We start from the raw sequence: 20628 nt of genomic DNA on the forward strand, positions 1-20628 counted from the left end.
GAGCCCACAACCAGGGCATGTGCCCTGACCAGGAATCGAACCGACCTCCTGGTTCATAGGTTGACGCTCAACCACTGAGCCACACCGGCTGAGCCTGGGGCTTCTATTCTGCTGCTGTCACAGAATAATGAAGATCCCAGGAAACGTGCTGAGGCCCCAGGGCCCGTGGGAGGGGTCAGGTCCAGGACCAGTGGGACCAGCGGGACCAGCAGAATGAGAGTGCAGGCGCTGCCCGGAGCTCAGAGCTCAGACGGGGCACTGGCCCCTACAACCGAGGGGCCCCTCCCCTCTCTGTGCTTCCCTCCCTGAGTAGGAGTCCCAGGAGGAATTGGCAGCAGATGGGACCCAGGTGTCCCTTCCTGGGTGGGCGGCACAGCCCACGGAGGCCAGATGGTGTCTGTGGTGGGAGGAGACCTGGGTCACCCAGAATAGGCTGTCAGCCCCCGGCAACCTCCCTGCCACCCCCAGCCTCTCACAGCGCGATGCAGGGAAGACACGCCACGCCTGGATTTTATAAAACCAGTTTATTCACATCTTAGAAAAACTAACCAGGATGGGGAAGGCCTCCCTGCAGGCTGGGTGTGAGATACGGAACACAAAGCCAGAGGGAGGAATCGGGAGGCAGGAGTGGGGAGTGGAGGCCAGGCCCCCCACTGCGAGTGGGGGTAGGTCCAATAAATTAAAGAGCAGACAGAGGGAGAGGGTATCCGGGCAACCAGAGGTGGGCTTGGAGCTGGGCTGGAAGACAGTCAACACCTGTGAGACCTGCAGAGAAAGTGTGGAGTGGCTAAGGAGGGCCCTGGGGGGGCTCCCTCCCAGCCCTCACCCCGTGAATTCACAGGGTCCTGCAGAGAACTGTGAGCTGGCTCCTCCTCGGGGAAGCCGGGGTGGGGGGTGGGGGGGTAGGGGGGAGGCGGGGGGGGGGGGGGCAAGGAGCAAGCAGCTCCTAACAGGGCTTGAGAAGGCACGGCCGGGCTTCTTTCCCTCACCTGGGCCGGGGCCAGGGCTCATCGTTTTCGCAGCCTCTTCATGAAGCAGCAGGTGATGGTGCTAAGGATGGCGGCGCCGGTGACTAGGGCAACCGCTGCCCCCACCAGCAGGGGCATGAGCAGGGTGTCCCGGGCTGGGTGAGAGAGAATGGCTCAGCTTGGAGTGCCGCTGCCCCCCACACAGTCTCCCTGAAGTCCCAGCACCTTCTTTATCAAGCTGTCTGCACCTCCTCCCCAATCACAGCCAGCCCTCCCAGCCCACCCCCTGCCCTCTCTGCACTCAGCAACCTCCACCACCGAGGACTCTGGGCAGATGGGCCCTGGGGGCGGAGAGCTGGATTTTCAGGGCTCTCCGTGAGGTGATGTGGGGAGAAGAGGGGAGAGTGGTAGGAGGGTCAGATGGAAAGGGAGGAATGAGAGCGTGGGGCTGGAGGGAGGCGGGGAGTCAGGAGGTGGGGAGGGAGGCACTCACCATGCAGGTAGGGGTAGACTGTGACAGGCCCCGATCGGGCACTGCCCACCTGGTACCAGCTGTAGTCGGCATGCTGCACCCAGGCGCTGGGGGTGCAGTGGTATATGCCTTCGTCCTCGGGCCCCAAGCTGTGCAGTCTCAGCCGATGGCTCCGGGGCCCCACCAGCTCCACACTCACAGGGCCTCCTCCGGGTCGGACCCCCAGCTTTGCCACACCATCCTGGCCCATGCCACCCACCAGCTGGGCAGGGGCGGAGCTCAGCTCCGGGTCCTCGGGTCGCTCCACCCACCAGCTGGTGGCCAGCCGCAGCCCTGCGGGGCCACCGCGCACGGAGATGTTGCAGAGCAGGGAGGCCGTCTCCCCGCGGTACACCGCGCCTCCTGCCAGCCACGCCACCGCCTCCAGCACCACGCCTGCACAATAGAGACCAGGGCAGCAGAGGGTCAAGGGTCGGGGGCATGCGGCCAGGACCGCTGTCCAAGCAACACCCCAGGGAATTCAAGGTGTCCCCACAATCTTACAGGAGGAGTGTGAGACTAAGGCCTGGAGGCAGCTGAGGAAGGGAGAGAGGCCTGGGAACAGAAGGAAAAGGGATCTACAAGCCCAACTCGCCCCTCTTACCTTCCTCTCGCACGTGCACGGGGAGGGGCCGGGAGCGGGCACTGGCTGCTTCACGAAGCCGGACCCCAGACCCTCGGACATAGGCCTTGGCGAGGCAGCGGTAGGTGCCCGAGTCGCCAGGCTGGGCAGCCTCCATCCGTAGCCGGTAGGTTCTGGATGCCACCTTCTCCATGGCAATGTGCCGGCCGTCGTAGCCAGAGCCCAGGCTGCCCACACCCTCTGTGTCCAACTGGGCCACCAGGCGGCCAGGCCCAGGTGCCCCTGCAGGCGCCATCTCCCAGCCCACAGAGTACGTCGCATGATGGCCTGGTGGGGGCAGCGCCCCGGACACGTTGCACAGCAGTTCCAAGGGCTCCCCGGGGCCAATCCGACGTTCACCAGGCCCCACTGCCACGGCTAGCTGGCTGGCTGAAACACAGGAGGGGGAAGAGGCGTCACGGAGGCCGGAGGGGCACAGGGCACCTGCCTCACCAGCTGTCGTTCCCTTCGAGGCCACCCATCTGACTCTCCTGGAGTATGACCATCTCCCCGCCCAGGGGCCTGACTCACCCCTCAGCCAGAGCCCTCCTGTCTCCACTCCCACTCTAAGCACAGAAAAGCCATCCTGGGTACAGAGGGAAGTGATGCTCACAGCACTGCTCACTCTAGGGAAGGTGGGCTCCCTGGCCAGACAAGGACCATCTAGTGTCCCCAGTGCCCGCGGAGCCAGCCCCCGAGATACTCCAGCTCCCAGCCCCTGCCCTCACACAGGGTCTGCACGTCCACGTGGGCCAGGACCGCCCTCTTCTCCGCGATCTGGGCCCAGCTGCCGTCGGGGTCCTGAATCCACTCGGCGGCCGTGCAGTGGTAGGTGCCGGCGTCCTCGGCCTGGGCGCCCCCCAGCACCATGCGGTACCGCTCAGCCCCCTCCTTGCCCAGCCGCAGCTCCCCGGCAGCCAGCCGCTCGGCATAGGGAGCGCCGGCCTCCACGGCCAGGTCAGGCCGAAGTCCCACCACTTCCTGCAGAGTCGCTCGCCCCACGGGTGCCTCGGGCACCGCTCGGCCGAAGGACACCGCCAGGTGCGTGTGCTGCTGCGTGCTCGTCCGCGCCAGACAGCCCAGAGCCAGCTCCTGCCCCTCGTGCACCATCAGGCGAGAGGGAGAAGTGGGAGCCTGCCGGCCTCGGGGCCCGAGGGTGGCCGCAGACACCTGCAGCACATCTGGAAGAACTGGAGAGAACAGCAGAGTGAAGGAGGGCTGGGGCTGGCAGCCCTCGTCACTGTTTCCTACCTGCAACCCCTTTAGACTGTGCGCTCCTAGAGGGCGAAGATTTCATGGTGTCTGGTTTCTTCTGTAGCTCAGTGGTGCCAAGCACACAACAGGCGCTCAATAAACACTCGCTGAATATCAGAACCAGCCTACTGCCTACTCACCCTTATGTTTGGGACTGACCCCTGTTTGAAATACTCAGAGAAGTGGCTCTGTCTTCCTTCTCAGAAGACAAAGAATCTTAAGAGCGCGAGAATGTCACATGGCCTTACTCCTCCTACCCCACTCCTCCAGATCTGGAATCTAGAAGCGCCAGGAATGGAGTAGATTCACTCTGACGGGCATGGAGAAGGGATCGGACATTGTCAGGATGCTTCCCCTGTCCCAGGAGGCAGCGCAATGGAAAAGGAGCCGTGGACTGGGAGGGCAGCCACTGACAGGTTGGGTGGTTTTGTGCAAGTCACTTAACCTCTTTTTTTAAAAAAATATATTTTTTAATTGATTTCAGAGAGGAAGGAAGAGGGAGAGAGAGAGACAGAAACATCCATGATAAGCGAGAATCATGGATCGGCTGCCTCCCGCAAGTCCCCCACTGGGGATCGAGCCCACAACCCAGGCACGTGCCCTTGACCAGAATCGAACCTGGGACCTTTCGGTCCGCAGGCCGATGCTCTATCCACTGAGCCAAACCAGCCAGGGCTCACTTAACCTCTTTGGTCCTCAGGCTCCTCAGCTGCAAAGCCTAAGGGGTGATCTGACAAGTTCCTCCCAGCCCTGACTTTCTGCCTTTCTTTCTGCCCCCCCCCCCCCCCCGGGCCAGTACCTCTCAGCTCCACCTTGCCGCTGTAGCTGCCCAGGTAGCGGGCGTCCGTGGAGGGCGTGTAGCACTCATACACACCGGCGTCCTGGGCCTGCAGGCGCGCGATGTGGAGCACCGCGGCGTTGTCCCGCACACGCTGCACCTGCACCTCGCCGGCTGCCACCCGGGGCCCGAAGACAGCGTAGGAGAACCGGGTATCCCTGGTACTAACGATGCCCAGTGCAGCCTCTGGGGCCTCAGGCCTGTACAGGAACCACTCGAAGTCCTGCCGGGCGGGGCCCTCATAGCCAGTGACGTTGCAGGGGATAGAGACGGCCGTGCCAGCCACGCGGTACAGCGGCCCCTCGGGGACCAGCACCTCCCGGGCACAGCACCCGGCTCCTGTAGGAAAGAAGGGGAGTTGGGAAGGCCTGGATCCCCAGGTGTCCCCCCACTACCAGCACCATTCTTGGCCCCTGCCCCTGAAAGGAGAGGAAGCGAGGAGAAAGGCGGTAAGCCGGTGGGCTGTGTTCTGAGGACAGGCAAAGAGGACACCTGGGCCGCAAGGAACTGATGACACAGCCAGGCTTGTCTCAGAGCCCAGAAATGCCCCATTTCTGGAGGCAGAAGCAGAGCCTCTATGGGCAGAGTGGAGAACATCTGCCCGCGGTTTTAACACTTCCTGATTCCAGTTCCACCTTGATCCCCGCCGCTGGCCCGCCCCCCTCACTCTCACGTCTGGGGCTCCTGCTCTGGCCTGGTCAGCAGAGCCTCTAGCCAAGAGATGGTGAGACCACATGTCCCCCTCCTTTGTTTGAGAGGAGCTGGCAAATTGTTGCTCAGAAGGGCTGGTTGGCTCAGCTATGTCACCTGGGCCAGGGGACTCCAGACAATGGAGCCAGTGGCCCAAGCTGGACAGGGCACAGACCCAGTCATTTCTCACCACACAATGCCCGCCCCCCTCCTACCCCCCTCCAGCTGTGCCATGAGCTCACTGCTTCTCCCACCCCACAGGGCTGCAGCTGAGGCTTATGGGGCAAGGGCCAGCTTCTGCCCTGGCCTCTGGGGACAGAAGTTCCCCACCCCCACCCCAGTGCCTGCCAATCTTAGAGGCTGGTCCAGCTGATGCACAATTCCACCCCCCCTCCAACTCCCTAACAAAAGCCTTCATTTGCATATGATATGCATCCATTTATATATGGCTCCCTTTTCATAGAGAGACAGGAAATCCCAGCTGTCCCTTCCCACTTTTCTCTCCTAGGAGAGGACAAAACATTCTCTTTCTTTTTCTTTTTCTTTTTTGATTTTAGAGAGAAAGGAAGGGGGAGAGAGAATGAGATAGAGACTGAGAGAGACAAACAGCGATTTGTTGTCCCACCTTTTTACGCATTCATTGGTTGAGTCTTGTATGTGCCCTGACCAGGGATAGACCCCATAACCTTGGCTTATCGGGACCACACTCTAACCAACTGAGCTACCCTAACCCTCCCCCCAGGCCCCACACTGCCCCAGCAGATACTCCTGGGGGCTTGGAGGGCTCAGCTTCCTCCTTTCCTCTCATCCTAGCCCCACTAGGTAAGATCACGGAACCGCAGCAGGTAAGGAGGGCTGGGGCAGACCCATGAGAAAGGTAGGGCAGAAGTCTTGGCCAAGATCCCACTGTCCTTGGATGGTTTCCACCCGTCCCTGCAGAGGAACAAAGCCAGAGAGGAAGATGGGGAGCTCCAGGCAAGCAAGGCCTAAAGGGACGACCTCACCGGCCAGACGGTCCCTCCCAGGGGCATCCCCACAGCTGCTGGCCTGTTCACAGGGCAGGGGCCGAGTCCGCTGTCAAACTCCGTCCTCCAGCTCCTCCCAAAGCACTCCCTTTGGCTCCCACCCTTCCCGTGGCTGGGTCACCAGGAGAGCTTGTGGTAGCTCTAAGCTTCGGGAGCAGAGTGGGACTCAGCCCATTCCTGACCCCAGCTCTATGGCCTTCATTTCCCAGGCCTCAGTTTCCACGCTGGGGAGAGCTAACAGCTTCCGCTCTCGCAGTGCGACTCAGGAGGGCCCTGCCTGGGGGTGCTTTACATCAGGGTCCTGGCAAAGAGCGATGAGCTGACACCTTCCCTGGCACCTTCCCTGGCGTCCACCTGTCCTAGCCTCCACCTTCCCTGGCCCCCAGGCAGACTCTGCTCAGAAGGGCCCCCTCCCACCTCCCTGGCTCCACGCTGCTGATGCTTGGAGATGCCCATGGGAAAGTCACCCACAGCCTTAGGGAACCAGCCCCCAGCCAGGTCTCACCCCAGCCAGGTCCCCTTCTCTGGGTTAGCAGAGAGGGAAGAGGGAGCAGAGACTTGCTTTGCAGTCAGACAGACCTGGGTTCAAACCTTAGGCCCAACACTCACTAGATGTGTGTTCTCTGGGCAAGTGATCCATTTCCCTCATCTTCGAAATGACTGTAAGTGCCTGGCAGGCTCTTTCCTCTCTGCGCATCTCAGCGCACCTCCCTGGAGCTCCCCTCTGCCCACTGGGGAAAATGGGCCAAGTGCTAGGCAACGGGCCCGTGACATCCTCCTGCCTCCCACCCAGGACTCATTCTATTCCCACGGGCCCGGGAGCGGGCAGGAGAGGGAGGCTGCGTGGTGCCACTGTGGAGCTCTGGTCCAGGAAAGGCAGCGGGTGCTGTCAGCCTGTGCCTGGACCGTGGCAGCTCCGAATCCTGGCGGCAAGACTCCCCCGACCCTCACCCCACCCCACCCCCACCCCCACCCCAACGTCACCCCCACCCTCACCGTCACCCCCACACTGCGCTCTTATTTCAAGGGCTTCAGTCTCCTGAACTCTCCCTACAGGCCGTCAGTCTCCCTGTCCTGATGCCATACTCCTCCCGGGATCATCTACAGGGAGCCCTCAGTTCATGTCATAAACAATCCAGCAGCAGCGGCCCAGAGCACCCCACCATGGACACCCAGCAGACAGAAACGGGGTGCTTGGAGATCCCCGCACCGGTCTCCATGGAGCCTGGCTTCTCCTGAGGCAGGAAGCTGGGACTAACTGCGTGTGTCCACCAGTGGGAGGCTGCAGAGCCTGTCATCCCCGAGGGGAAGTGGGGCAAAGAGGGACCCTGCCCAGGTGGGAGGTGAGGGAACTACGCCCAACCTCAGACGATGAAGGGTGCAACCTCGGAGGGCAATTAGGGGAGACCTACTTCAAAGATCATGGGCAGGGCCGGCCCCTGGGCCTCCCGCCAACTAGGGGCAATTATGAAGCCGGGCAGACACTGCCCACGCACAGCGGGCACCCGCCTGGGCCTGGGCAGAATGGGAGGCAGAGAGGAGTCCCAGCTTTTAGGCGCAGCCACCCTAGGGTTCGAGTATCCCGGGAGTCTGGAGGCGCCCCTGACGAAGAAGTGGGATGCAAGGGGCTCCCAGATGTTGGGAAGGCTGCCCGGGCTGGGCGCCAGGCGGCAGGCACCTGCCGAGCGGGGCTGGGGCTGGGGCTGGGGCTGGGGCTGAGGGCAGGGGCCGGGCTTACCCAGCATTAGCAGCAGCAGCGGCAGCGGCGGCGTGGAACCAGGGGCGCCCATCCTGCGCGGCCGGCTCTTGGGTGGCTCCGGGGGGCGGCGTGAGCTCTGGGTGGCCAGGAGCTCGGGGGGCGCATGCCCGGGCTGGGGGCGCAAAGCAGAGCCGCGAAGCGTGGGTGCTCGGAGCGGAGCTGAGCCGAGAGGGCGCAGCCAAGTTCCCTCCTCCCCCCGCCTTCCCCCGCCTGCCCTCCCTCCTCGAAGCCTCGGGAAACCGTTCCCGCCCAGCCCTGCCCCGGCCCCGGCTCCGCCCCTGGCCCGGCCCCAGGCTACCGCCTTCCAGGCCCGCTCCCCCTGCCCCCCCCCACCCAGCAGTGTCCGGCCTGGTGCCCAGCCCCGCTTCGATCCCTCCTGACCCAGGCTCCCCCCGGACCCCCGATGTTGGACCTCGGCCCCGTTCCGGGCTCCGCGGTGACGTTAGTCCCAGGCGCTACCGGGTCGCTGTCCGGGGCTCCGCGAGCACCAGGGTCCTGAACCTCGACCTCAGCTCCGCCCTGACCCCGACTCTGGCCCCGCCCACTACGGTCCGGGCCCAGGCCACGCCCACCTCGGCCGTGGCCCCGCCCCTCCCAGCCCCTCGGCGACCTTGGCCTGGCTCCACCCCGCCCCCGCCCCCACCCCCGCCGGCGCGCGGGCGACCCGATCTCAGCCGAACCCCCATCCTCCGCGCAGCAGACCCCAGGGCCCTCCGACCCCGCACCTGCCAGACTTCCCTGGCGAGCTGGGTGCAGGCGCCCTGGGGCTGGTGGGGCGACTGTGCCACGCACTTGAGTCCGGTTCTTGGCTCCGGGCCGCTAGGCCTCGCCGCAAACCCCGCTTTTGGGGACGTGGCGGGACTCGGGGGTTCCGGACGCGAGGGATCTGGGCCGAAGGGCGCTGGAGACGAGTTTGCCAACCGCGGGGTGGCATCAGGAGGGTGGGCGCCTTCACTTCCTGGTGACCCTGGTCTGGTTGCCTAACCTCCTTTTATCCCAGTTTTCTTGTTGGCAAATTGGCATCCACCCCAAAGTGTTTCTGTGACTATTAATTGAAATAACGCACATAAGGTGCTTGGCCCATAGCAAGGGGTTTTTGAATTATTATTGAAGTTGCTTGCTCAGAGGTTTAATCTAGACTTAAGGGGAGGGTGAGCCTGGGGTTTGGGTGAAGGAGTCTTCATTTCCAATGAGGAGAGAGGAGTTCTGCTTGCTCTGCACTGGGAAGGGCGGGGCCTGCCCTGTGGGTGGGAGAATGCCAGAGGCCCCTTTCCTAGGGGGTCTGTCTCCTCCCCACTAGGAAAGGTGGGGACAGAATGGGAGAAGGAAAGTCAGATCTGCAACGCCAAGGCTGAGGAAGCTCACCTAGCATCTTCACCCTAAACCCCTCGCTGCCCCCACGCTTCCCCCACCCCCTCTAGTGAAGGAGAAACAAACCCTGAGAGGGGAAGTGGCATTGGCCAGACCAGACCTTCCTAGACTTCCTGTTCCCGAGCCTGGTACAGTGCCTGGCTCAGGAGGTGCTCAGTTGGTGCCACATGCAGAGACAAACCAGAGACACTCTGAGGCAGAATGCTGGAATCCCCCAGGGGGTCTCAGAGGTCCAGCCCCCTCTCCCAAGGCTTCCTGGACAGGCCCAGGGTCCCATTTTCTCCCACTCTGACACGTGCACAGCCTGGTCTCCCCATTTCACCTAAATTCATGCACAGGCCGGGCTGAGCTCTGTGAAAACCAAAAGACACAGGAAGTGCTGGGAGGAAAACCACTTCCTGTATTCTGGAGTGGAGTGGCTTTAATGCTTTGCTGATGCTTGAGAGATGGTGCCAGCCCTCCTCCTCCTCATGAAACTCAGGGTCCTTGTGACTTGGATTAAATTTAGCTTTAAAATTTAGCTCTAGAATTCACCTCTCTATCTCATATCCCTCTGAGAGAGCTCGACAGCCTCCACCCCGTCCCCATAACCAGCAACTACCCTCCACCCCCACCCCAGGCAGCAGGAGACAGTAGTTCAGACCTGACCAATGATCACAAGGTCTGGACCTCCACCGGCTAAAGATAACATCTTGACCTATGGTAAGTTTCAGCTCCTGAGCCCTACAGAGGGATGACTCCTTGGCTACTTTCCCATGAAACCAGACAGAGGTTCTGCCGACCTCAGAACTGTCCTTAAAACCTAAAACAATTATTTATTACCCTTCTCTGACCTCTGGTCAACCAGCTCCCAGCACGACACCGAACCCCTAACCCATGGTGTCTTGTGAGTTTGCCCTATATCATCTGTAACCTACACACCGTCAGGGAGTTTGGGCTTCTGAGCGTTAGCTTCCAGTTCTCCTGGGTGGCACCATTCATAGTAAAAATAGCCAATATTTGTCCACTGCAGTTCTCGGTGTTTAATGTTTGGCCTTGCTAGCGCCAGGTGGACGGACTGTTCTGTAACACTCATCATAGATTGCATTCACGGGAGGCCTAACACCATAAGGCCCTTTGGCTATGTTGACGTAAGGAATGCCAAGAATTTTTTTTAAAGAAATTGTAGAGAATTTTTATCAGTTTATTTGAGCCAAACTGTGGACTATTGCTGGGAAGTAGAATCTCTATGTATTGAGATAATGCCCCCAGAGAATGGCGGTTTTTTACCTAGTTTTATAAATTATCATTAAAGGAGGAGACATAAGTGGGTTACATGAAATCCATTGGTGATAGATTAGGGAGAAAGTAAAGTGGGGGAAACTCTGGGATTGGATAAGAAAGTAAAATGATAGACACATACTTATTGTACATAGGTGGGTACAGGATAGTTAACAGTCAGCAATTAACAAGATAACAATAACAAAGAGGGAATTTGTGGTTTTGCCCTGGTGCATTGGTTGTGTCCTGATGCAAGTTACCCAGACATTCCAAAGGTATGTTATCATAGAGGCAAGAAGACAATAGCCTCAGTTAAGTTCAAAGGTGATCTTTGTCAAGGAAGCTACAGGCCTACGGAGGGACTACCCACCTTGACCCACGGTTAGCTAGGAATTGTTATGCCCAGACCATCCGACGTGGTTACTCTTGGTCCCTGAGTTTGTCGGGCCTGCCATGCTGGCCTCCCCTGAGCTTGTCAGGTTTAGTACGTGGCTTCTTTTTTTTCATCACAGATATTATTTCTAGTCTTTATAGCATATTCACCAGTTGGTGTCATCTAACAGATAAGAAGCCGGAGGATCAGAGAGGTTAAGCATTTTGCGCAAGGCCACACAGCTTCTAAGCGACCAAGGTATTGTAGCTGAGGCCCATGTTCTGCTGCCTGCCACCACAAAAAACAAACTCGTGAGACAAATACTGGTGACAAAGGAACGTGGTTTCATTCACGTGCTGGTCACCTGAGGGAATGGGGGACGCTTGTCACAAAGCCCATCTCCCCACCTCGGTGAAGGCAGAGGTTTTTATAAGGAGGAAGAAGCAAAATCGAACAACAAAATCAAGGAGAGGGGGTTGAAAAGTTCTCAGCACAGTCCATCCCGATAAAGATCTAGAAACTGGTCAAGGGAGGTCTGGCATGCGTCATCCTGGCTCTTCGTCAACCTGGTTCTACGTTTGAAGGTCAACAACTCTCCCGGAAGTGGGGTGACTGAAGGTCAGAGTCTGTATCTTCTGCAGTTAGTTCCTAGGATTCTTATACAAACACTAGAGGCCCGGTGCATGAATTTGTGCATGGGTGGGGTCCAGCAGGCTGGACCCAATCAGGTGGGGGAGGGGGGGCGATTGGGGGCGGGGCTGGCCGAGGGAGGAGCCACGGGCAAACTCCTAGTCAAACTCCTGAACTCCCGGTCAGGGGACCATTTGCATATTAGCCTTTTATTACAGAGGATGCTGTTTATCTACAAGCGACATATCGGTCCAAGTCAGCATTTACAGAAACAATGTCAAAAGAATGGTGGGGCGGGTTACAATCCCCACTGCTACAGTATGAGGAGCTCAGAGGGACATGTCCCCAAAGCCCCACACTTCCACGCCCCATTTTCTCCACCCTATAAACTCCCTCATTTCACAACTACTGCCGGGGACAGGCCTCATACTGGCCGCTGGAGATGCGTGGTAAACAAGTCCAGCATGGTCCCTGCGCTCAGGGAACATACAGTCGTACCAGGGAGACATCCCACACTAAGTAATAACCAACGCTCAAGGAGGGCACACGCAGGAGCTGAGGGCGACGAGGTATTGAGGGCAAGCCTGGTGTCTCCAGTCCGGGTGAATGAAACCCAGCAGGGAATGCAGCTTTTTCCAGTTGCTCCTTCCAGACTGTGAGTTCCAGAGGCCGCCAGCAGGGGGAGCCCGCGGCCCAGGCCTGACTAGCCCCTCCGCTGCTTATGTAACTTGGAAAACTGGGGGAGGAGAGCAAGCCCCAGGCAGGAGGCTTGTCACACACACTGACAGGCCCAAGTCCTCGGGATAACACAAAGGAGCTTGGTAACAGAAAGATGTCGCCTACGCAGAGCAACGCACACACACACACACGGGACATCCACATGGAGCCAGGGAGGGGTGTGTGGTGTAGACTGCAGAGCCCTCCTGGGCCCTCCCCGTCTGGCCCGTAAAAAACCCACACAGCTCACCCAGCATCTTGCTGATGCCTGTGGCGGGGTGAGCGAGAGTGCGGCAGACTCGCCCTGAGGCTCAGGCCAGCCTGTGTTCCCATGAACATGTGTTCATTTCCCCACAAGATGACATATGTACAGGGCACCCAGGTGGCACTGAAGTGTCCTGAGTATTATTAAAGATAATTAAGACCCATGTCCTGCCCTAGCTGGTTTGGCTCAGTGGATAGGGCGTCGGCCCTCAGACTGAAGGGTCCCAGGTTTGATTCCGGTCAAAAGTATGTACCTTGGTTGCAGGCCCCTGGTCCGGGCGTGTGCGGGAGGCAACCCATCCATGTGTCTCTCTCACATCAGTGCTTCTCTCACCGTGTCTCTCCCAGTCCCTTCCACTCTTTCTAACAATGAATGGAAAAATATCCTCGGGTGAAGATTAACAACAACAAAAAATAAATAACATACTTCTTTAAAAAAGACCCACGCCCTGCTCTAAGGGAGTTTATTATCTGGCTGAGATGTCACAACCCAGAGACATGGCCCTCAGAGAGGCACATTCAAAGACAGGCCCATTAATGTACTCTGACCCGTGCCAGGCACATAGCATGATCTCATTTAATCCTCACCAGCACCTGCTGAGGTCCGTGCTATTATTATTCGAGGGAGAAAGCCGGGGGGTGTAGAAGTTCAGGACTGTGTGGACCTGGCATGGTCTGAGTGTGGAGGAGCCTGTGTTCTAGCCCATCTTACACGGCTTCCTAAGGGCTGACATGGGCCCCGCACACACAGGCACACGCCCCACTGTTGACAGACCTCACCTTACAGACAGAGTGGCAAGCACATCAAAGAAACAGGCCCCCCACCCCACCCCCACACACATTAGACAAATAGAAATGCCACGAACACACACATAGCACGCAGCTCTCTTTCTTTTAAACCCCAGCTCGGTGGGAGCTAAGGATCCCACACAAGAATGTCCTATGATTTGTTTCTGTTTAGAAAGCCTTGACGCATACTGCCAGGATGAGCTATATTTTCCCACCCTCCCTCCCAAAAGGAGACATTCTCTCTGCTGACTTGTTGCGAGGCTCAAGCCAAGATAGAGGTAGAACAAAAACCTGCCTTCACCCTGACAACCAACTCACACAGCGATGCACCCAGGCAGCTGCACACTTGGGGCCCCGGGCGCACACCAAGGTACACGCAGACATCATACGCCCAAACACACTCTGAGGACTGCAGAGCCATTTCCCCCCAACACACACATGCACACTGGACCTAGCCAGGCACCTGTACCCTCAAGTGTGTGTGTGTGTGTGGGGGGTGTGCTTCCTGAGCCTCCTCTTACCCTGGCTAAGCCCACACTCCTTCCCAAGGTCTCAAACCCCTTGCCCAGGTGTGGCACGTCTATTAAAGAATAGAGGAGCCACCATGCCATTGCTGGCCTTGGCTCAACCTGGCCCTGACTCCCAGGAGGCCCTGCCATTTCTATGCCCAGGATTAGTGGCAGCTGCCGCTCACCCCAGAATGCCGTGGAGGGACCCCTGTGAGCTGGAACCCCTTCACTGACAAGTCCCTTGTTCCTCAGTCTCAGGGCTGGGCGTCTGGGCTCCACTCCGTCCCTCTCCTCCAACTCCAGCGGCTGATAGGGAGCTGATGGCGCAGAGGTGCTGGGGGGTGGCATGGGCTGAGGCAACTCCCACCGTGTGATATCATGTCTTCCACAACCAGGGAGCCTGGGGTGGGGACAGGGACCCACGGAGGACAGAGACGGCCGTGGTTTGGCAGACAGAGGTTTTCGGGCTGGAGGCGGTTAGTGCCAGGTGGCTGCCTCCCAGTCAGAGATTGAGCAAGAGACAGGTGCAAAGAACAGGCCATTCACAAGTCTGGCCACACCCAGCTGGGAGCAAGGTGAGGAGAAAGCACCACACTCACTCACGCTGAACACCTGCTCTGCTCTGGGGACTCCGAGCACCCACTCACAGTCCTCCAACAGCCCCAGGGAGCTGGGTTGTCACCTGTTTTGCAGTTGAGAGAAGGAGGCCCAGAGAGATGATGTCACTTACCCCAGGTCATCTGACTAGGAGGTGGCAGCTCCCAGATGCAAGTACAAGCTGTTTAACTCCCGAACTTACGCTCCTAACCTTCTTCCTCCTGCTTCCCTAACCTGCACACACTGACTCATATATGCAAATATGTGATCTCTCTCTCTCTCTCTCTCTCTCACACACACACACACACACACTCACACACAAACCCCAGTGCATATGCAACCTCTTGAAAAAACTGTCTTTCCCCACCCGTGTATCTCCAGCTCCTGGCACACAGTGGGAGTCCGATAAAGCTTTGTGGGTGAATGAGTGCAGTGCTGGAGGCCCAGGGAAAGGGGAATCAGTGAACGTTGCGTGTCTGGTGCAACGGGGCAGAAAGGAACAAGGGGGGGGGGGTTTCACATACGCTCACGTCCAAAGCTGGGGTCCCAGCCTGGCGGAGCACCTGGGTAGGGAAAGAGAAATGGGTTCACGGGGTTTCCTGAGGTGGAAGGGGGTCGTAGCTCTGCCCTCCAATCAGAACAGAGGACAAGGAAACTTGAGGGGAACTCTGGGGAGAGAGTAGAGAAGCACACAGCCCTCTCAGCCCAGCGCAGGTCCTGCTGGTCCCCATTCCCGGCCCCGGGTCACATGGTCTCCCCGGGCCTCCCTCCTGACAGCCCGCAGCTCCACACCTGGACGCTCCAGGACCCGGCCACCCCTTGGCCATCCTGGCTGCGAGGAGTGGACAATTCCCCTTTTCCCTGGTCCAACCGAAACAAGGGTGGAATTTTTCCAAAGGCTCTCTATTGGGAAAGCAAAGGGAAAACAACGCCAGAAATAAAGACTACAAAAACAAAGAAGCAGATGGGACGCCGGGGGTGAAGGCACTCGCCGTGGGAGAGAGTGGGCCGAGGCCGCCACAGCTGTGAGCCCCGCGCCCAGCCCCCCGTGCTCAGCCCTTTGATTGTGCTCCCCACCTGCGCTGTCCTCACCCCCGGCCTTGTTCATTACATCTTCGCCTCCTGCTTGGCTGTGAGCCGCTCAAGGCCAAGTTCAGCTCTTTCGGGCTCTGCCCCCACGCCTAGCACAGTGCCTGGCAAAGAGTAGAAGCTCCACAGACACTTGCCAAGTACATGAGCCGGTGAGCGAGTGAGCAAGAGAGTGAGGGAGGAGGAAAGCACGGCCAGATCGTCTCCATGGCGGCCCTGTTTCTCCCTCCAGAGTGTGTCTCGCACTGGTCACTTCCATCCTCGGCTTTCAGAGAGCTTCTCCTGTGTCAGAGCTCGCACCTTCCCTCCCTGGGAAACAGCCTGGACTAGGCCGGGGGCAGGGAGCAGGGCGCTGGAGGTCAGAGTCAGCTGAAACAGAGACAGCTGCCCCAAGGCCAGGACACTGAAAACCAAGGGCAGAAAAATAACTAACGTGCATGGCGTTCTCAAAACAACCCTTTGAGTTAGAGCTTTAAGAAAACCAAAGCTCTGCCCCGGCCGGTTTGGCTCAGTGGATAGATAGAGCCTTGGCCTTCGGACCAAAGGGTCCCGGGTTCGATTCCTGTCAAGGGCACGTATCTTGGTTGCAGGCTCCTCCCCAGCCCGGGCCCTGGTAGGGTCTTGTGCAGGAGGCAAGCAATCGATGTGTTTCTCTCACATCAATATTTCTTTCTGTCTTTCCCTCTCTCTTCACTATCTCTAAAAATTAACGGAAAAATATCCTCGGGTGAGGATTAAAAAAAAAAAAAAAGGAAAACCAAAGCTTAGAGCAAAACTCTGTCCAGTGAGTGGTAGGCTAGATAGGACCAGCCATCATCCTGAGAGGGACCTGGGGCCGGGGGAGCGACAGGGTGCTGGTCCAGCAGCTGGAAGGAGAGGAATCCAGGTGAGCAGACTGCCCGCTCCAGGTGGCCCCGAGGCACCGGGCATTGGCGCTGCGGGAACCGGCTCCTGAGCTAGGTGTCCCTGGGGAGAAGGGCCTGGACAGAACAAACCTAAAACTGAGGGGATGAGGCAGGTGACCAAGGAGGAGTCCAGGTGCATGAAATAAAGCTTCCATGTTCCCAACCGCATCTAACACTTTGGAGCTAGGATTCCAGGACCAGGCAGCACAGCTTTGCGCGGACCTGGGTTACCAGCTGTGTGGCCTGCACCCCCTACTTGGGGAAGCAGCTTGGGATCTTTGTGTCTTCGTTTCGCCATCTATAAGATAGACCTGTATGAGGCCCAAACTAGGTAACGTCTAGAAAGAGCTAACGTCCTTAGCATGGCGCCCCAGCACCTGGGAGCTCTGAGGAGTGAGAGATCTGTGAGACAATCCACGCAGGGCTCTCAACCTTGCCTCCACGTCAAGTCATCAGGAGCTTTTATTTTTATTTATTTATTTTTATATATTTATTTTATTGATTTCAGAGAGGAAGAGAGAGAGAGAGAGAAAGAGAGAGAGAGAGAGAGAGAGAGAGAGAGAGAGATCAATGATGAGAGAGAATCATTAATCAGCTGCCTCCTGCACACCCCTACTGGGGATCAAGCCCTCAACCAGGCATGTGCCCTGACTGGGAATCAAACCGTGACCTCTTGGTTCAAGGGTTGATGCTCAACCACTGAGCCACACCAGCTGGGCTCCAGGGAGCTTTTAAAAGATACTGATGTCTAGATCCCACTGAGACCCATTAAAACATGATTCCTGGGGGTGACATCACGCATGGGCATTAATATAGCAAGCTGGCGGTGAGAACCCTACCCAGTCCAGTTCCTTCCCTTTACTGATGAGAGGTCAGTGAGGACCAGCTCACTCAGCTGGTTAATGCTAGAGCAGGTCCTATGTGGCAAGCTCCGCCCTCTCCGGCCCAGCCCACGGCTATTTCCAATGCTTCCTGGCCCGGCCTTTCTGCCTCATCTTTCCGGCGGGAGAGCCGCCCAGATGGAAGGCAGAGCCAGGCCCACCGGATGCCACTCAGCGGGAATGGAAATAGAGACGCAGGGGGAGCCCCACCCAGTGTGGCTCCGTTGGTCGGGCCTCTTCCTGTGCACCAACAGGTTGCTGGTTTGATTCCTGGTCAAGGGCCTCTGCCCGGGTTGCAGGCTGGATCCCAGCGGGGGCGCGCAGGAGGCAGCCGACTGAGGTTATGCTCTCACATCAATGTTGCTCTCTTTCTCTCCCTCTCCCCTCCCTCCCTCTCTCTCTAAAAATCAATAAACTATTCTTTTTTAAAACCTACTTTTAAAAAGACGTGGGGGTGATTGAGGGAAGAGAAAGAATCCCTGAGGGCTGGGAGAAGCCGTGGGGAGACCAGGTCAGCGGGTGGGGTAGGGGATTGGATACCGAACGGCAGGAGGTTCTGACAAAAGAAACTTGCCTGCCTTGACTGTAAGTCTCCCCAGGACCTCACACTGGCACACAGTAGGCGCTCCACAAAAGCTGGGAGAAGGGGTGAATGCTGCAGCGGCCTGGGGATGGGCGTGCGCCCCTGACTCAGCCTGCCAGTGCCAGCACATTTCCACGGGGCAGTGCTGGGAGCACCCAAACAGGAGCGCGAGAGGGAAGAGATCCTGGACTTGCAGAGAAACCGAGGCACAGAGGAGACCGAGCTCTCTGAAGCCCCGGAGAGAGCTGGGTCTGTGGGAGCCAGGCTGCGCCTGCTGCGGCCTGTCCCGGCCGGGCACCTGGAACACCAAAGGGAACAGGCAGACGAGCAGAGCTATGTCCTGGGTCAAGTGGAGGGGCCCTGGTAAGGGAAACAAGGAGTAGGAAGGAGGAGGCAGGGGGCCAAGCCAGGCTGCCTCTTGACAGGGGAGCGGGGAGGCGGGGTGCCCTGGGCCAGTGGCTGGGTCAGATCTCGGGCCAAAGCAAACCTGCCTCAGGAGGCCGAACACTTCCTCCCTGCCCAGATGGAATCAAAGGCACATGGGAGCCCTGGAGGGCCCCGCTATGACCCCTGCCCCCTCTCAGCAGGGCCCATGAGCCCAGCCTCCCACCTCCCCTGACATACTTTTCCAGCCCAAAGACTCTCTGGCAACAGACTCATCTGGTATTTGCTGATCAAATGCAGCCACAAAACGTCAGGTTCCTCAGCCCCATCGCAGCCCCGTCCTCCGTCACAGGGCTTCCGGGAGAAAGCAGGTGCTCTCTGCCCGGACCCGAGCCCCTCCTGGCTTCTGTGCCAAGAGGCAAAGGGGTCGGACTCATCTCTGTGGGTTGTACCAATAAATAAAATAGGAGTCCCTGCCCGCTCGGGTCTCCTCTGAACCCAGGTCTCCAACAGGTGGTTCTGGAATAAAGACGACAGCAGGGAAGCTCCCGTGCCCCTGGCTGAGATGTGCGCGGGGGAGGACGTAGCTGGGATTTGGGAGTCATCGGAGCTACAAAGGGCCCTCAGGGAGTTTCTCACTCTGCTCTCATTGCTCATATAGAGACGGAGGCCAGAGTGAGGGTGCCTCTTGTCCAAAGCCGCACAGCTGGTTCATGGCCCCACCAGGGCCCACGTACAGGCGTGTGCCCTTCACGTGGGGCATGGGGGGATCGCAGGGCGTGCAGGTGGGAAGGCGGAGGCCCAGAGCAGCCCTGGGCCATCCCGTCAGGGAGGGGGGTTGGCACGGGCCCCTGAACATCCTTTCCTTCTCCCTTCTCCGTGTTTGTGTCCCACGTGCATGTCTAGGTGGGACACGAACACGGAGCTAACCCGCCCAGAGAGCCACAGGAGGACAAGAGAAGTAGGATCGGGCCTGGCCGAGTAGCTCAGTTGGCTGGAGTGTCATCCTGATTCACCAAGGTTGTGGGTTCAATCCCCTGTCAGACCACATACAAGAATCACCAATGAATGATACATAAGTAGAATAATCTCTCTCTCTCTCTCTCTCTCTCTCTCTCTCTCTCTCTCTCTCTCTCTCTCCCTTCCTCCCTTCCTCTCTCTGAGATCAATTTTAAAAAATCACCTTTAAACAATATTTTAAATAAGAAGTAGGATTGGAGCAGCGGCAGAGAGGCTGAGGGAAATGCTTCTCTTCTCTCTTCGCCGTTTTTGATCCTGTCTAAAGGGATATGAAAACAGAAAATCATAAGGGCAATCCGGGGAAGGAGTAAGCAAACAGAAGCATGAAGAGGCAGAGGAGAGGGTTCAGAGTCCATTTTGAGGAGCTTGGAAAGGAAGACCAGAAAGAAAGCAGAGGAGCCGAGTCAAGGGGGAGAACCCCTGCCGTCCCGGGGTCCAGTGGGGAAACTGAGGAAGCCACGGGACCTGAACGCCACCCGGCGGCCCTGAGCCCAGCCTTCCCACCACCAGGCCACTGCAATCTTCGGACGTGGGAGGAGAGAGGGCCGGAGAGACGGGGGGTGTCAGAGGCACCTTTGTTGGACACTTGGCATGGCCACCCCAGGCCTGCTCAACACCCTTGTCCATCCTATCACCCCAAGGCAGCCTCCCCATGGAAGGAAAAACGTCCGCCCACACCCCCAGAAGGCCCCAGGAGCCTGGCCACCGTGACAAGACCACAGGCCCTGAAGAAGAAGAGAAAGGGGAGGTGGAGAGATGGGATGGGGAGAGGAGGGAGGAGAGGCTGCCCAGGGAGGGCTGGCCGCAGGGAGGAGGAAGGGAGTGAGCAGGGCTGGGGAGCTTGGTCCAAATCAGGACGGAGGCAAAGAAGTGGGGTGAGGGGCGGGAGGAGGGACAGTGGGGGTGACAGAGGCTCCCAGTGCTCCTGCCCTCCCTCTCTCCCTCCCTCTCTCTCTTTTATGATCTTGAAACAACCTTCAAGTCTGGGCTGGAGGCCCCAGGAGGCCAGTCACTTAGGAAACAAGACTGTTTCTTGGAGACCTTGAGAGCCCATCTGCAGCCGAGCCGCGCCCCCTCCCTTGGCTCAGGCGCATTCTCCCATGGACTCTCACGTACACCCACCAGGGCTCCGTCCTGCCTCCACCCACCCCTGCCTGGCCACGGACACGCACCGCTACACACAGACTTGGGGGTCAACAGACGGACACACATCCGAGGACACACATGTGTGGCCTTTCCTGTCCGAGGACCTACTCTTCAGGAATTACCATTTTGCGCCCTGGCTGGTGTGGCTCAGTGGAGAGAGCATTGGCCTGTGGTTTGATTGGTCCCAGGTTTGATTCTGGTCAAGGGCATGTACCTCGTTTGCAGGCTCCTCCCCGGCCACACTGGTCCGGGCTCGTGCAGGAGGCAACCAATTGATGTGTTTCTCTCACATGCATGTTTCTCCCTGTCTTTCCCTCTCTCTTCCACTCTCTCTAAAAAGCAACGGAAAAATATTTTCGGATGAGGATTAAAAAAAAAAAAGGTTCAATGGAATTACCATTTGGTGCATTCACAGGACTCTTCCCCACACACATCCCATACAG

The 20628-nt window shown here is 58.4% G+C and overlaps 1 protein-coding gene across 1 annotated transcript; it reads right to left on the bottom strand.

Annotated features, from left to right (window-relative positions):
- Nucleotides 1–509: 509 nt before the first annotated feature.
- On the bottom strand, nucleotides 510–8200 carry IGSF8 (immunoglobulin superfamily member 8). Its single transcript, XM_036344376.1, has 8 exons — nucleotides 8080–8200; nucleotides 7647–7779; nucleotides 4155–4532; nucleotides 2830–3291; nucleotides 2084–2491; nucleotides 1462–1875; nucleotides 990–1123; nucleotides 510–765 (listed from the first exon to the last, which is right to left on the bottom strand). The coding sequence occupies exons 2-7, from the start codon at nucleotides 7696–7698 to the stop codon at nucleotides 1008–1010; spliced, it is 1830 nt and encodes a 609-aa protein (XP_036200269.1). The 5' UTR covers nucleotides 7699–7779; nucleotides 8080–8200; the 3' UTR covers nucleotides 510–765; nucleotides 990–1007.
- Nucleotides 8201–20628: the final 12428 nt, after the last annotated feature.

This window comes from Myotis myotis, unplaced genomic scaffold (assembly GCF_014108235.1).
Source record: "Myotis myotis isolate mMyoMyo1 unplaced genomic scaffold, mMyoMyo1.p scaffold_m19_p_18, whole genome shotgun sequence".
NCBI classification, from domain to species: domain Eukaryota; kingdom Metazoa; phylum Chordata; class Mammalia; order Chiroptera; family Vespertilionidae; genus Myotis; species Myotis myotis.

Bases quoted from the DNA above. Each gene is read 5' to 3' on its own strand.
- IGSF8 (XM_036344376.1), bottom strand. From the start codon at position 7,698: ATGGGCGCCCCTGGTTCCACGCCGCCGCTGCCGCTGCTGCTGCTAATG. The intron at 2,492-2,829 runs GTGAGGGCAGGG...CCTGTGTTTCAG, and splicing joins CGTGGACGTGCAGACCCTGT to CCAGCCAGCTAGCCGTGGCA. The intron at 1,876-2,083 runs GTAAGAGGGGCG...TCTATTGTGCAG, and splicing joins CGTGCACGTGCGAGAGGAAG to GCGTGGTGCTGGAGGCGGTG.